Here is a 16,646-nt window from a genome sequence, read left to right on the forward strand (position 1 = left end):
CAAGATATCTTGAGTTTGTTTTAAGTGTCAAAAGGAAATCTTTCGATTAAGATTCTTCGATCACTTATAGGATTATTGAATTATTATATTGAAAATTATTTTTTTTTTCGCAGAGAATCATTTTTAGACACTTTATTTATAATACATATTTATTTTTTTGCCTTGTTACGAAAATCTTATAAAATTGTCAGTAATATTTATTTTTTAAGTTGTTCCAAAATAGAACTATCGAAGACTACATCTACTTTCAATGCAAATTTGCAAGCACATTTTTAGCTACTTGATACCATCAACAAAAAAATGAAATTGTGTTTGCATTTTGGTACGCATTTTTTAGGGTATATTAACTTTGGATATTGTCACTTTATTTTTTGACAGCTTTTAAACTTTTGCAAGACGTAGTTACATGAGTATTGAAAAGTGTACATTCAATTACAGGCTCAAAGTATTGATATGAATCTGCCGAAATATATAATTCAACATTGAATTGGAAAGTATTATGACATTGAAATATAAGTAATAATTTTAAACACAATAATTATATACAATAATTATATGGTTTTTTTTTTCCTTCTCTTGCCAAATCCATTGTTAGAATATCCAATTACATCTAAATGAATTATAGTGTAAACCATAGTTGAAAGGAACTCCAAAACTCTATTAGGTTATAAGAAACACTAAATTGTAAATTGATTATTTACTAATAAACACTAATTGAATTGAATTGAATAATTATATGGTTTTGAAGTGTAACAAAAAATGTATGCATATAAGTAAATTCAAAGCGCGTATTTTTTTGTTTTTTTTTTTTAAGAAAAGATTTTTTTTAAAGGCCACGTGGTCTGCCGTCGACCCCCATGGTTTTCATGGTTTTTTCGGCCGGATTTCGGACCCCTCCCCCTAAGGAGACCACGTGGTTTATGACGACCCCCAAGAATTCACATTTGACCGCACATTCCCATCTTCCTTCTCACTCACCCTCAGCGAACAGCAATTGTCAAACACACGGTTTGACAGATGCTCAGCTGTTGATGCTGAGAAGCTCTCTGAAGCAACATGTGAAAAGGGCGGAAACTATTCTTAAACTATTTTATTTTTGTAAAATCTTGGGAAAATGTGTTTATTTAACTAATTATCTAATGTTAAATAATATATATGGTTTATTATTGTGTTGCCTTTTATGATTTGCCAGTTATTATGAAGTTTTTTGAATTTTCGCAACATAATCGATCTTATTCAAATCTGCTCTTTTCACTTGTTGTTCCTGTTTTTTTTCGCAGCACGGGGACAGCTGTGGTGGCTGAATGTCAAACTTGAATTTTGACATTCACTCAAGAAGAGAAAAGTAGAAAGAACGAGAAGAAGAATGCGGTCAGAAATGATCAAAAAAATTATTCAAAATTAAATGAAAAAAAGACCACAACAAATTTTATTTTGAGTTTTAATGCCACCCGATTACCAACGATTAAATTATCGAGGTTCGATAACGATGCAGTCACAGTTAAGCTTTCTTTTAATACCCATATTGCGAATTACGATGATGATGTGTTTTTCAAAAATACGATAATTTGTGAGAATTTGAGTATTTTACAAAAAAAAAGTTTAAATATTCCTAAAATAACTCTAATAATGTGAAAATGTATTCAAAATTGCCATATTCCGATTTATGAAAATATGAGTACCGTCACCTGGGGCGATTCGGGACTACAGTCAGAATAGGGACAACAGGTTTTAGAGCACTTAAAAGCTTAAAATTTGGAAGTCGATGCACTTTTTTTGTTGATCTGGTCTGTTTTATCTGAAAACTATCAAACAAATACAAATATTGTGCAGTATCAAGGGTAAAACAGCTGTCTCAATTCGCCCCATGTGTCCCGTTTCGCCCCAGATGACGGTATATTCGCAAAAAATATGGTGATTCTTGAAAATTTAAGTATTTTACAAAAAATGTCTAATAAAAGTGAAAAAGTGTTCTTAATTTTGATTCATTTGATATCCATATTGCAAATAATAAAAACTAGGTACTTTGTGGAATTTTTTGAGCATTTTTTCTTTGGAACTTAGCACATTATCAAAAAATATATTTATACTGAAAACATTGAAAATTTAACATGTGGTTGGATTAAGTCAATTTTTTAAAGAATTTATTTATAGTTTGCTATCGTCGATAACATTTTCGCCGGTAGAATTATCAAAAAAACGATTGCGATGAGGATAGATTATCCATTATCCAGTATCATTATCGTTAGACGCTCATAAAATAAAAAGGTTCAATAAACATTTTTTTTATTTTTTTTTCCTTTTGAGGGTTTTTTCAATACCCCTGATCCAAAGCGTTTTCAAAAACACGTTTTATTTACATTATCAACAACTTTATCAACATTATCTCGCCTAATTACTAGATAAACGTAGTTCAAAATTAATATTAATATTATGAAAATAAATCAAAACATACCTTCTTATTATTCTACAATCCTGTCTTCTCCTAACCCGAAATCTTCTTACTCCTCACACATTCCACCAACCCAAACACCTGTTTCGGATTCAGGGGGTGGCGATCAAACGATGACCAAAACGATACAAACGTCACCGTTATAAACGAGACTATTCACACATTTTCAATTTTAAACGCACACATATTCGCACACTCTAAAATTAATTCAATCGGATTAGAACGATTTTTTCGAGTGCACTTTTTTCGAGATTATTTTTGTGCAACACGCGACTGCAGGAATGCGTCGAGAAATAAATACAAACGTAAATAAATATTTGTAAACAAACAGAAACTACTTTATTTTCCTCTGCTGCCTTATTTTTATCGCACACATTCACGGGGAAATCCCGACAGTACACGCACTACCACACGAACGACGATGGATAAAAAATTCCGGCTTAAGTCAGGTGAGTGACCGTGTTTTTAAGTTGCGATTAAGAACAATCAATCTACGTTAGTGTTAGTTAGCAATAGAATCTATTGTTGCGTGAGTTAACAAAAACTCATAATTAACACATAAAAAAACTTTTAAGAACAAGTCACGCGAATTAAAATTGTGCAATATAAAAAAGTACAGAATTAAGTCGCGCGCGGTCCGTACCGTAGGATTGCGAGATAAAACTGACGCAGAACAGAGAGAGGAGAAGAGAACAGAAAACGGGAGAAAGAGAGAAAAGAATAAAAATCCAACTGGAAATAACAGTAACGTGGGACAAATCCATCCAGCGCCATGTGCAGAAGTATGTTTATCGGGGAAGCGCACCCACACACACACACACACCACCAGAATGTATGTGTGTGCACGTGAGTGACTTTATTGAGCGCCGGGTGGCTTAAGCTTATGGTAGGGTGATGCCTATGTTAAATTTTAGATAAGTTTGTATAATATAAAGAATATTTTATAAATTATCTTGAATCACTACCGCCAACTGAGGAAAATTGGACTACAGTCTAAATATGTTCAGAAGATTTTAAAGCAATTAATTTGGAGGTCGGTGTACTAATTGTTTTCTTCTATTCATGTTTCAACTGAAATCAAAAAAAAAAAAACAAAACATTTTGCAAAAAAAAACACCACTTAGCAGGTGTCTTGATTCTATACATTCGTCTTGATTTGCCAAAGATGTTTCATGAAAAATAATTTAAATTGTTATTATTTGTTTGATTTAAAATCATGAAAAGTAAATTTCAAAAAGATATAAAATTAATTAGAAAATATTTAATGTGCTAGGCATTTTCCAGATCGATACATTTTTTACAATTTTCCCTTTCTTAGTCTAATTAATGCTGATATCTAGCATTTTTTAAAGGTTCTATAAACATGTGAAACACAAAAGCTTAACGGACCTTTAAAATATGGATATATGGTTAATATTTTTTATCGTTGTTTATCTATTTCCACAAAAAAAAACCCTGAATTACCAGACCAAAATTTGATATTTTTTCCAATTTCGGGAATTCCCGGGACAAAATATAAAAACCGGGAATTCCCGGTTTTGGGAAAAATCCCGGGAATTCCCGAAATTGGAAAAAAAAATCAAATTTTGTTCTGGAAATTCAGGGTCTTCTTTTGTGGAAATAGATGAACAACGATAAAAAAATTTAAACATTATCCATATTTTAAAGGTCCGTTAAGCTTTTGTGTTTCACATGTTTATAGAACCTTTTAAAAAATCTAGAACTCAACATTAATTAGACTAAGAAAGGAAAATTGTTAAAAATGTATCGATCTGGAAAATGCCTAGTGAATTAAATATTGTCTAATTATTATTATTTTTTTGAAAATTACTTTTCATGATTTTAAATTAATCAAATAATAACAATTTAAATTATTTTTCATGAAACATCTTGGGCAAATCAAGACGAATGTATCAAATGAAGACACCTGCTTAGTGGTTTTTTTTTGCAAAATGTTTTGATTTTTTTGATTGATTTCGGTTAAAACATGAATAAAAGAAAACAATTAGTACACCGACGCACTAATCACAAAATTATATAAATTTTGAAGCACAATTGATTTGGATCAAAAATTCCTTCAATGGCTTCAAGAAGGCAACAACCGGCACATGCTGATTCATTTTGGTGCAGAAATTCGTTAAATTGAACGAGATACATACAGAGTATTTAAAAGTGATGATCAATTTTCTTCGAAAATGATCAACGGCTTCACCTTAAGGCGGTTTTATAACACCCAAAAAGCAGACACTGTAAATTTGAATTATTGGACCATTAAAAAAAAAAAAAAAAAAAAAACTCCGGTTCGTGACTGTGTACTTGACAGCTCGTTCCAAGGGGAAAATGTTGTCTTGTCAATTTGTTAATTTAATTAATTTTTTTTTATTGTTTTTTTTTGACTTTTTGGTAGTACAAAGGGTCACTTTACTCAGAAAAGTAAGCCTTATAGGTGTGAACAATAATATCACAAATTTAAGCTTCATTTTTGGACCCAATTTGTAAATTTTAAAAGGGTCATCCAGGTCCATGCCAACAAAAAATATGAAAAAGCCTCAGGGCCATCCACAAATCACGTAGTCTCTTTTTTTTAATTTCAGTCCTCCCTCCTCCTTGTGAACAATCCAAGCAAAACATTGTAAAACGGCCATTGTCATTTTTCAAAACATTGAGAAAAACGAGAATGAAATTTGCAACTAGTAATTCAATTCCTATTTTAAGAAAAATGAACAATTTACTATGATTATTCACTCAAATAGCGTAAAACTAGTGTGCTTAAGCTTCGCTAAATTCAAATTCACGGGAACAGTTTTTTCCCCCAAGAAAATCAATGAAAAAAATAATTAGGCCTCGTGCGAAAGTTTTACCAGTGCGGGATCGAGCTGGGCCCTTTGCGTGATAGCACCTTTGTAAACAGTGACAGTTTCGTTTTCCAGTTGGACCCTAGGCCAAACACGATGACGGTTTGTTTATGTTGTTCTTTTGTTTTGGCCTGACAGGCCAAACCAAAACAGAGTCTGCTTTCGTGTTGGGGCCTTTTCAAGCAAACTTTTGTTTTAATTTTGAAAGGGGTTTTTTTTTATTTTCGCGGCCATTTCGATAGAATTTTGTGTAATCGAGGGCATATCGCGATATTGTGGTGTGAAAAATAGAATTTTACAGTGGAAGAAGTTGTTTATTCTGCAATAAGGTTGGGAAGTTGCCGTGGCTGCCGTGTTATGTTCATTCTGCATTTGTCAAGGTCAGTAACTTTTTAAGGTTTTTAAAATGGTAATACTTAGATAAGTTTCTATTTTACAGACAAATTCACTTAGTGTTAATCCAGATGATCGCTTCGGCTGGTGCTTCTAGCATTCTCTGGATTTTCAACAGAGTATATCGTGGACGAACTTGTGTGAATCAAGCTGCTGAAATTGTCGCTGGAACTGCGCCACAATATCGCTAGGCCGTTCGTAAAAAGCTATAGGGTCGGTGGACGGTCATGAGCAACTCCCGAGAAAAACGGTGATTCGGAGCACTAGCAACGGAGAGTTTCATCGGAACGAGATGGCGACAGTAAGACACGGGAATGCAAACTAATGTGAGAAATGGCTTCAGGAAAGATCGAAAATTCGATGGCCAACGTTCCACGGTGGAGTTTCTATCATTATTCAACCGAAGGTTGGATCCGAAGACTGTCGATCGAAGGAAAAATGAAGTAATGCTTGTTACCGAATAAATAAAATCTATTTGCAAACATTGTTGGGTTACGTTTATTTCAATTGGGACGAATATTACTATTATCACGGCTTATGTTGTATGAAGTGTCTCTTTTGCGAATGGCCATTTCTCCAAGCCGCTTCCTGGAGCGGACACTCCCGACACAGGTACCAATGAGCTCGTTCCTACAGCAGACTTCTCACCACCGCCGGACGCTCTCCGCCACTTTATCGCTGCAAGTCGCTTCACGTCGGAGCTGATTCGTACCGTGTAAATTAACGAGATTTGTAAAAATTACCGGAATTTTCTTTTATTTGAAGCAGAAATCGGTATAAAAAACATAATTAAATTATTAAACTATGCGAGTGGAAGAATTCCCGTGCCAGCACACTGATCACGATGTTCGACGCCATCCTTGTGCTGGAGCCAGGAGGACTCCTCACATGCGTTGCCACCAATGTTCGCTGCTTGGACAATTCAAGACTTTGAAGAACAAAATCTTCATCAACAAATCGGACCGTATTCAATAAGCAAAATATGTTGGTTACATTTAAATAAAAAACGTAAATATTGAAAAATTAGCATTCTTTTACTCATCACATGACGAATTACAGTTACTTATGTAAAAATTGATAAACTCCGTAGGCAACTCAACCGACTTCGTTTTTATGTCGACCAGCACGCTCGATGTTCATTTTTCGATTCCGGAACAGCGCTGACTTGTATCGGCCGCCGCGGCTTCCGGTAGCAGATTCTTCTTGGAAACTGCTTCTATCGGTTCTTCACCAAACCCTTCCTCCTCCTCGTCGCAGCAATCACAGCCACCTAGTTTTATGATCGTGTCAAGGGCCAGCATATTTTTGTTTTGAACAAAAAACCATCGACCGCTCCGACTACGGCACGAAGTGTTGGCGCTTATGTCGTCGACCTTGCTTATGTGGTCAGTCCCGCAATCGTCACCAGCAATTGACATCATTGCCAGGTTGTTTAGGACGTCGTCAGATGGGTTGATTCCCGACATAGTCGTTTGCGGGGGTAGGACGTCGTTGCTGCCGAAGTCGGGTAGACGCCCGTTGGCGACGTACGACCTGAGTGTGTCCGCAGGGTTTCCTCCATGAAAGAGTTGAAGAAGCGGGGGCAGCAGGGTTTTGGGATCTAACAGAGGGATTCAAAAACAAATATTAATGTTTTGGAATTTGCACTTTCAAAATTTTCCACTCACCCGATTCCTTCTTTTTCGAAATGGACAAAACAGATTTTGGCAAGTGATCTCGATCTGGTCGAACGTTTTGGCGTAATTTTTGATACTGGCCGAGGAGAACTGACCGTAACGAGACGAAGAGATCGAATTGCTACTGCGACCACTATCCGGAAGTCCCCATCCGCCGCCACCACTTTCACGACCTCCGTCAGTGAACGAGGCCAGATGAAAATTTAATGGAACGTCATTCCCGCCAGTAGGTACTTCTTGGACTTCTAAGCTAGCTGCGCGAACTATTCGGCGTTTCGGTGTTCCAGATTGATGAGACCCTCTTTATCGTCGCAGCCGGAAACAGTAATGTGTTCCGTGGCCTCGCTGCTCCGTTCCGTCCCGGCCGCTGGTTATTCTCCTAATATTAGAAACAAAGGGCCATACACGTTCTGGTCTTTGTTTTGAAAAACATTGTTTTCGTCCCTGAGCTAACACGTTTTTCAAAACAAAACAACCCAGTTTCCATATTGGTCCTTGGGAGCAAAGGGTCTATGAGAAATCTTCGAATCAAACAAAAAGTCATGGGTTTGGGCCTTTGTAAAATTCTATTTTTTTCACACAAAGGTGATCTTTTTTATTCTTTATTCAATATGTAGCGTTAGTTAAAGGTTCTTAGCATCGTTTGCAACAAAAAAGCTGTTTGTTTACTTTTTTGACTTGTGTCCTTTTACAATGTTTTGCTTGAATCATCCATACAAAAAAAAAACATTTTTTTTTAAACACCTCCGAATGGTCAGTTCAAAACAAAACCCCAAACAGGCCAGTTCAAAATGACACCAACTGCTCTGTTTAGTTTTCTCATCTGTCGCTTGGCAGCGCTCTTCTGTGCCGACGTCGTCGAGCTGTCAAACGAGACAGACAGACAGCAAAGAAGAGAACGCGAATTTGCTTTTGAAAACCAGCCGCAAAATAGTTGGAACAGTTTTTCGAGTTGTTTATTCCGGGTTAAATCGCACCATAGGACCACAATTTAGCGTGAAAAGTGTTCGTTTGGCCATCCCCCAAGGAAACCATTCAGTATTGCCGCGGGAAAGGTGTTAATTCCGGTCAAATTGGGTGGATTTTGTTTGGGTGAGTTTGATCGGCTTTGGTTTTTCGACGATGGCCGACCGACGACGAATTTTATTCTAACCAAAAACAAAAGAAGAAGAAGCTCGAAAGTGGTTCCGGAACGCGGATTTAACCGGATTATTGCTCGTTTCAGGAATTGCACCAGTGGAACGTTTCAACTAACGCCGGGTTTTGATAAGCAAGAAAGGGAAAGTAAACAAGATGTCGCACACGATTCTGCTCGTTCAGCCGGCCCGGAATCCGGAGACGCGAACGTACAGCGACTACGAGAGCGTAAACGAGTGCATGGAGGGCGTGTGCAAGATCTACGAGGAGCACCTGAAGCGGCGCAACCCGAACACGCCCACCATCACCTACGACATTAGCCAGCTGTTTGATTTTGTTGACCAGGTGAGGAGTTTGGTGTGGGGGTTTAGAACAACAACAACAACATGGGTCAATTCCGTAGAGAAACAAAAAAAAACAATGTTTCTTCTCAATTCAATTAGGTTAATTTATGCTTGAACAGCGAACAAACGAAACAGATCGATTGGCTTGTTTGCTTACCGTCATCTCGGGCGAATCGCGCCACAGATGGGGTTAATTGGGACAGCTGTTTTAGGCTTGCTGCTGCACAATATTTATGTATTTTTGACTGCTTTCGGAGAGAGCAGACACAGAGAAACACAAAAAGTGCATCGTTTTTCAAATTTAAATCTTTTAAGTGCACTTAAAATTGATGTCAAAATCCATGACATGTGGTGAAAACCACGCGGAAAATTCCCTCCTGGCTGGGGAGGTTCGTACGCTAAATTGGCCGCTTCTGAGAGCGATACCCATTAGGGACAAGTTGACGTGAACAAGGTATAAAAATTAATGCTCTCAGTGAGCTGATGATGTAGTACATCTACAACTTATAGGCCGATGCGAGTGTGTGCAGCGAAGGTTGTGTTGAGACGTTTTTTCCTCCTTTTGCACAAACTCGTTGCTAGAATATCCATTATAGTTGAAAGGAACTCTAAAACTTGAAAATTCATAAACAAACCATTGTGACGGAAGGGTTTTTCTTTTTTTGTGAAGGTTGTTGAGACGTTTTTTTCCTCCTTTTGCACAACTCGTTGCTAGAATATCCATTATAGTTGAAAGGAACTCTAAAACTTGAAAATTCATAAACAAACCAATGTGACCGAAGGGTTTTTCTTTTTTTGTGAAATTTCAAGAAAAAATTAAAGGAAACATGACAAATAAGCTCTGAACACAAATAAAAGTAACTTTTTTTTTTTTTTTAGGCCGATGCAAATATTTTTCAAAAATTTCCCGTTTGGCTGGTTGCACACACGCACACACGCATGCAAATATTTTTCAAAAATTTTGTCCTTCGGCTCTGGTCGGAGTCGAGGAGGGACATTTTAAATTGATTTCAGCCGATTGCACTTGAATTTCCATTGAAATTTGGAATTATTTGAATTATTTAAATTAATCTGTTGAGCAATTCCAGCCCAAAACAGGAATTTTTTAGGTACTTTTTTCTCAACCGTCTCCGATTTCAATGAAACTTTGTTGAAATGTTATCCTACGCTTTTGTAAGCCATTTTTGTGTATATGGAGCCAGTCACACTCGATAATGACATTTGAGAAGGGCGTAAGTGTTTTAAATATTTTTGTATTTCATAATTTAAATATTGCTGTATCTCGAAGCCGTTGCATCGTATCAAAAAATGGTCAAAAACAAACTTGTAGGAAATTTGACGGGCTTTTCGAAAAAATACATTGAAAGAAAAAAACAACCACTTTTATGAGATTTTTTGATTTTTAAGTTTAAAAGTCAAGTTTGAAGGTGAGCCCACGATTTTTTTTCGTTCAAATTTTTTGTGAAAATAGCCTAAGATGTTACAAAAATACTCACGAAAAATGCAGGATGGAGCAACTCACCTAAAAAAATACAAAAATCATTTACTGAAACTGTATTTTTTCAATAGTGCTCTAAACATCAAATTTTCAAAAACCGAACACGAGAGTCGATTCTCCACACAATTTTACATAAAAGTCTCCATATCGACCATTGTCCTAAGTCCAATCCATGTGAAGTTACAGCGGTTTTAAAAATAAAAAATGTTAAAAAATGGGGTTTTTGATGGTTTTTTTTTGCAATTTCTATATGACAGATTCGATTTTTCAGTCTCGTAAATATCTTTACCGGAAAGCTCGTCCGATTTCCCATAAGTTTGTCTTTGACTACATTTCAATTGGATGTATGGGCTTACAGATATTGACTTTTACTTAAAAATCAGAAAATTTCATAAAAGTTGAGTGTTTTTTTGTTTTGGTGTATTTTTTTGGGAAGGCCCGTCAAATTTCCTATAGTTTTGTCTTTGACCACTTTTTGATACGGCTTCGAGATACAGCAACATTTAAATTACGAAATACAAACATATTGGAAAGCCTTACGCCCTTCTCAAATGTTATTTTTGAGTACTGTTGGCTCCATATACACAAAAATGGCTTATATAAGCGTAGGAAAACATGTGTCTACAAAGTTTCATTGAAATCGGAGAGGGTCGGGTACAACCGATTCCCTATTTGACATGGAATTGCTCTGTTATATTTTGTGAAATTTTCAAATAAGTTTCAGTCTATTCGTCTTTTGTAACAACATTTAAATTTAAGGTTCCTTTCACTAATTAAATCTATTTGAGAATAAAAGATTTAAAAAAGACTTTAAAAATCCTAATAAATATTGGATGCGTTTAATATGTAATAATTAGAAAATGGATTAATTAATATGAAAATAAAGCTTAATTTCAAAAGTGTTGGCCAGCGCTACGATTCTTTTTTCATTTTTTCACATAGCTTAAATATTTGAAAAAGATTGTTGTAAATATTTTTCAATGTTTAAACCATTAAGTCGTGTCAAAACATTTTTTTTCAAAATTTTTAATTCACTTTTTTGTGAGTATGGGTTGAATAATATCGTATAAAATCCAACCTTTTTTCAATGAATTAAAAAAAACCTTTTGAGAACTTAGAAAAATCTAATCAGTAATCAGTCTTATCAAATTAGATTTTTGATAAACAAAAAAATAAAATAACGAAGAAAATATTAAATTAAGTTATCTTTACATTTTTACCATCCCCTTTTTCATTGTAAGTTAAAACCAAGTATCAAAATAAGTGCTTTCATTTTTGATGTATTTTTTTCGAATACATTCCTAAAATTCTATTGTTACTGAAACTGTCATTAGTTAGATTGTTTTATTTTTTAAATTATGTTCGTTATATTGTCGTTTGATCGTTTGACATTGGCTTCATAAATAGTTTTTTTAATTTGAAATCATCCACAGATAAGAAATGCCTTTTACTGAGTGTCTTGAAAACGAAATTCGAATGGTCACCCTGCTTTTGGGTAATTTATTGTTAAAACCAAGGAAGGTTACAAATAACAGGTTGCAGCTTGAAAATTAATTTTACTTTTAATTTATTTTGCATATTTTTATTAGATCGTTTTTGGTGCTGGGACCTGTTTAGGAACCATCCATAAAATACTAAGTTATTCTTTTTTTTTTTCAAAATTCTGGAGGACAAAAAACACAATCTTAGGCTGTTGCAAATGTTTTGGAAAGTTTGCGCGCCTTCGAGGGTTGTCGGCCCGAGCAGAAGGGAATAACTTGGAAATAACATTGTTTGATATTTGAAATTACTAGGCCAACAACATTTTATGTTATTTATAACCAGATTTGTAATTCGTCGTTATAACAAAACTTTTGTAAACACGAGTGTCTCCCTCTCACACCTTATGCATTCTGTCATTTGAGTCAAAGGGATACACTGTTGTTTACAAAAGTTTTGTGCCCTTTTGAAATGTTAGGCTCCATTTTAACACTTATTCCAATCATCCCAATAAGTAACAGTTGAAGGTTTTCTTCCATAACAAAAAATGTTATTCTCAAGTGGTTTTGGCTTTCAACCAATATCAGACCAATAACAAATTTTGTTATGATAGCATAAACTGTTATTTAACTCTTATGCAAAAATGGATTTTTCAAGAAGATTTTATAACACATATTGTTATTTTAACAGTATGTGTTATTGAAATGGCATGTTCGGGGGCTCGAAAAATCAGGCGGCAAAAAAAATCAATTTTGTATGGAAATGGAAATGAAATCAACTGAAAACCATTTAAAATGCATTTTCCTGTGTTTTTTAGCATATGAAGGGCGAGTCCACAAGGAGAACAGACCCATCTCGCAACGACCTCACCAATATGCCTGAGCTCTCTACGTCAACAGGAAATGGGGCAAATCGGGACACAAGGTTTGAAGGTCTTGAGCAGAGTTGTTGCAAATGGAAAAAAGCAACTTTTGGTTTGGTTGAAAATTCGGGTGGTTTACGATTGGAGTGATTTTGAAAATCTAACTTTTCAAGAACATTTTTGGGAATTTTGTTGTCTTCCGGAAAGTTCTTGGGCTTGCCAATACAAGCAACTTTGTCGAAGACACCAAAATTTTATCTCGCAATCTACGCCTTCTACGGTCAAATTTATAGAAAACATCTGAGCAAACCTTTAAAAAACAGTTTTATTGAACGTAGCAATTCAGGGTTAAGGGGCGGAATTATGATGAAAGCAAGGTATTATTAATTATTAACAATTTTCACCTATCGAATATTTTTAATCGTACAAATTCTTAGCTTCCAATGCGCAAGTGACGACACACACCGCGGTTTTGGTTTTCTAGTTTTGGTACGAGCCCAAAAACCGAACAAAGCAGGCGCAAAGCAAAACCGAGTTAACCGCACAGTGGGAAGCTTGCCATTCAGCCTCTACGAAAGTGAGAGAGTCAGAGATAGATATTTTTACAACCGCACCACTACACACTCAATCGCAATACCTTAGGTAGATAGCCATTGGCGTCGCGAGCATTGAAAACTTTGAAAACGATATAAAGCTTAGAAGCTTAGAAAGCTCCTATTGGAATCCAATGAACTCTGTTAAATAAACTAACGAAATCACGACAAAATGAAGCCTACTTAAAGGCGATTTTAGGAGCACACGGGAAACAAATTGATTGTACCCGGATGAATGTCCTATGTCAAAAAAGTTTTTGCATGAACATTGGACAGTTATGCAAAAACGGACAGAGCAAATGAAACCGAAAAGCTACGATATCTTACATGTTGAAGGAAACATCGGTAGACAAGCTACTACGAACGAGTATAAGTCGAGCCGAAACATATGCGCCAACATTCTCGCGCCAGTATTCGAAGCTCAACTTGACAACTTGTCGACTTGGCGACGAAGCGTCTAAAATCGATGCAGTGTGATTTTTTTAGCGATTTTTCGGTTTAAAATTCATGCTGAATCGACATATTTACGAAGCTGGAAATGACGTCCTGGCTTAAAGTAAAACCTATACCTTTCTTTAGTAAGAAAGGCAAAAAGTAAATCGTTCTAAAATTGATCGGGATTGCCGATCGATGTAAATTTCTTTCAGATGCTCACTCATGGTCTGTACTATGAATGTAGCAAGAAATTTCGAATAAAATCAGAAATGAAAAATGTTGGCGAAGGTCACCAGGTGGGCTTTTACCTTTTTAGGGATTTTGTTTCTTATGGTAGGTCAATCAAACGGCTCTAACTCCAGAACCATATTATGAATCTGGATGAAAATTTGGGAGGTTGTAGAGCTCGAAAAATGCAATTTTGAGATTAATAAAGATATGAAAATGAAAAAATTTGACCATATTTTCATTTGGAAACTGTGTATTTTCTGGAAAAGTCTGGCCGTATCCGAAAACAGATGGATAATTCGAAATTTGCGCGGCAACTCGCCCAGGTTCAGCACACTAGCTTTCATCTGCATTTAGGAGAATCGAAATCGGATTTATGGGAGCTGAGAACGGCGCGACACAAAATTTTGCAAAATTTTACCACATACGAACATCACTCGACCTCCACGGAATTTATTTTCTCAAAATTCGAGGGTTAGAGATAGACGAGTTCTATCAAGGTGAATCGATAGAGCGGCTAAAATCGATGCAGTGTGATTTTTTAGCGATTTTTCGGTTTAAAATTCATGCTGAATCGACATATTTACGAAGCTGGAAATGACGTCCTGGCTTAAAGTAAAACCTATACCTTTCTTTAGTAAGAAAGGCAAAACCTAAAAATTTATTTTCAAAATATAACCTCAAAATTAAATCAAAATCTAAAATTATAATATGATAAAATTTTAAATTTCGAAAGACTAAATATTCAAAATCTTTGTACACAGTTTGTAATCCAAAATCCTCGCTAAAATTTCACTCCGAAAGAAATTTAATTTCCGATATTTAAAAAAATGTCTTTCAATAATTTCAAAATCTCTTACCTAAAATAGGGCTACAAAAATTTTGGAATTCAAGAATTTAAGAACTTACGAATTTAAGAATTTTAGAATTTTAGAATTTATATGCTTAAGAATACTAAAATTATTTTAGATCTAAGATTTTTTTTCTATGTTGTTTTGAATTTGATATTTTTTAGTTTAGTTTAAATTTTGACTTTTTAATTTTGATTTTTTTTAAATCTTCAATTTTCGATTACCCAAATTTTTGGTATTTTGAATTTCAGATTACTAAAATTTTGAAATTTCAGATTTTTAAATTACGATTTAAGAAATTAAAAAAAATATGTATTTTGATTTTTTTTTTGTTTTAATAAAAACTATTAAAACAATTTTTTTCGATTTTTTTTTTAGTTTCTGAAGCTTTGAATTTGGAATGTTCTGATCTTTTTATTTTCGCCAAGAATGTTTAAATTTAGAAAATAAATATTTCTACCGATTAAATTCCATTCCACAATTTGAAAGTGGAGGCCAGCTTCTGTTACGTCCAATCAAGCTCATATTTGGCGCCCACCAGAACAAGCCCCAATAATAGTTTTTGTTACACATTCTAATGTCTATATCTTCGGGAAAAGTTTGTAATATTTGATTTACAGAATTAAAAATTGAATAAATCCAGTATAAAAATAAAAATAAATAAGGTTAAAAATCATTACTCAAAACTCAGAAATTAAATATTCAGAGCCGGAGATGTTAAGAAATGACAAGAAACATATAAAAAATAATTTCTACATAATCTTCATCTTCATTTTTCGACGTTTCGTACTAAGAAAATACAAACAAACATTTTCAGAAGAAAATTCAATTAATAAAAATTATGAAATTCTTGCACTCAAAGGAAAAAAACAAGTTATTGTAATTCCTGATAATATTTTTCTTAATAACTTGAAAGTAATTCTATCTCTCTCAATTAATTTATTTATCAAAATTGCCATCCGCGCCGTCCGTAACAACCCTGCACGATCCGCGCCGTCCGTAACAACCCTGCAAATCAAAACAATACCTTCTGTGTTGCATAATCGACACTGACTCCCCAACTTCCACTGAAATTCTCCCTTTCTTTCCTGTTGTTCTTCCAGCTCGCGGACCTGAGCTGCCTCGTGTACCAAAAGTCGACCAACACGTACGCGCCGTACAACAAGGAGTGGATCAAGGAGAAGATTTACGTGCTGCTGCGGCAAGCGGCCGGAACCACCCCGTAAATCAGCCCACCTACCAACCAACACACTCTCAAAACTATTAACATTACGGACAGACGACGAGGACGACAAACCGACAAGATTATTTTTTTTTTTTCATTTATCTGGTCCAAACTTTGAATCTTCTATTCATACAACAAAGAAATAATGCTATTATTTTGATTTCTTTTAATTCTTTTTTTTTGAATAAATTAAATAAAAGAGGGGGGGAGGGGAAACGGAGCCAGAAGTTGAATTACAAACTACGAAACCGCGACTTGGGGAGAAGGAAGAAGAGTGCGAAAGACAGACGCTTTTGTGTATTTAATTTACAGATTAATTTTAAATGATAAGATTTTCCCGTCATGAAATGTAAGGCAGTCCAGCGAAAACAAAGTAATAAAATCAAATAAAAATAATAATCGATAAAACAAACTTCTGCAATTGCTCGTAGAAGGGGTTTAAAATTTACTGCAATATCACTACCCATTTTAGCTTGATGATGACAAAGCTAAACATGTTCTAAACTGAAAAGTTGACGAGCACACGCGAAAAGTAAACGCGAAACGTGACTTGTTGGAAATTGATCACGGAGTTGATTGCCTCAAATCGAACGTTCAAGTCACTGAAAATTGAGCTGT

At 35.0% G+C, this 16,646-nt stretch overlaps 2 protein-coding genes and 2 long non-coding RNA genes across 5 annotated transcripts in view; 2 read left to right on the top strand and 2 right to left on the bottom strand.

Moving 5' to 3' along the window:
• The window catches only part of LOC119765407, a 61,760-nt gene extending 58,692 nt beyond the window's left edge, over positions 1-3,068 (bottom strand). The window contains exon 1 of one of the 2 annotated variants that reach the window (XR_005276700.1): positions 2,456-3,054. The gene's annotated coding sequence lies outside the window, so the exon portion shown is untranslated. Of the gene's footprint in view, positions 1-2,455 lie in introns of both variants that reach the window. The other variant, XM_038249195.1, reaches the window with a different exon arrangement.
• A 2,354-nt stretch (positions 3,069-5,422) lies between these two features.
• On the top strand, positions 5,423-6,184 carry LOC119765534. Its single transcript, XR_005276799.1, has 2 exons — positions 5,423-5,687; positions 5,747-6,184. It is a non-coding gene; the product is annotated as an uncharacterized LOC119765534 (long non-coding RNA).
• Positions 6,185-6,713: 529 nt separating this feature from the next.
• On the bottom strand, positions 6,714-7,836 carry LOC119765533. Its single transcript, XR_005276798.1, has 2 exons — positions 7,368-7,836; positions 6,714-7,300 (listed from the first exon to the last, which is right to left on the bottom strand). It is a non-coding gene; the product is annotated as an uncharacterized LOC119765533 (long non-coding RNA).
• Positions 7,837-8,240: 404 nt separating this feature from the next.
• LOC6046575 (enhancer of rudimentary homolog) lies at positions 8,241-16,436 on the top strand. Its single transcript, XM_001863721.2, has 3 exons — positions 8,241-8,468; positions 8,602-8,858; positions 15,907-16,436. The coding sequence occupies exons 2-3, from the start codon at positions 8,670-8,672 to the stop codon at positions 16,027-16,029; spliced, it is 312 nt and encodes a 103-aa protein (XP_001863756.2). The 5' UTR covers positions 8,241-8,468; positions 8,602-8,669; the 3' UTR covers positions 16,030-16,436.
• The last annotated feature ends 210 nt before the right edge of the window (positions 16,437-16,646 follow it).

The sequence above is a fragment of the Culex quinquefasciatus genome, chromosome 1 (assembly GCF_015732765.1).
Source record: "Culex quinquefasciatus strain JHB chromosome 1, VPISU_Cqui_1.0_pri_paternal, whole genome shotgun sequence".
Taxonomy (NCBI): domain Eukaryota; kingdom Metazoa; phylum Arthropoda; class Insecta; order Diptera; family Culicidae; genus Culex; species Culex quinquefasciatus.

What these genes read in the sequence shown, in the direction of transcription:
- LOC6046575 (XM_001863721.2), top strand. Translation starts at nt 8,670, where the DNA reads ATGTCGCACACGATTCTGCTCGTTCAGCCGGCCCGGAATCCGGAGACG. An exon ending in TGTTTGATTTTGTTGACCAG is followed by an intron (nt 8,859 to 15,906) that starts GTGAGGAGTTTG and finishes TTGTTCTTCCAG; the next exon opens with CTCGCGGACCTGAGCTGCCT.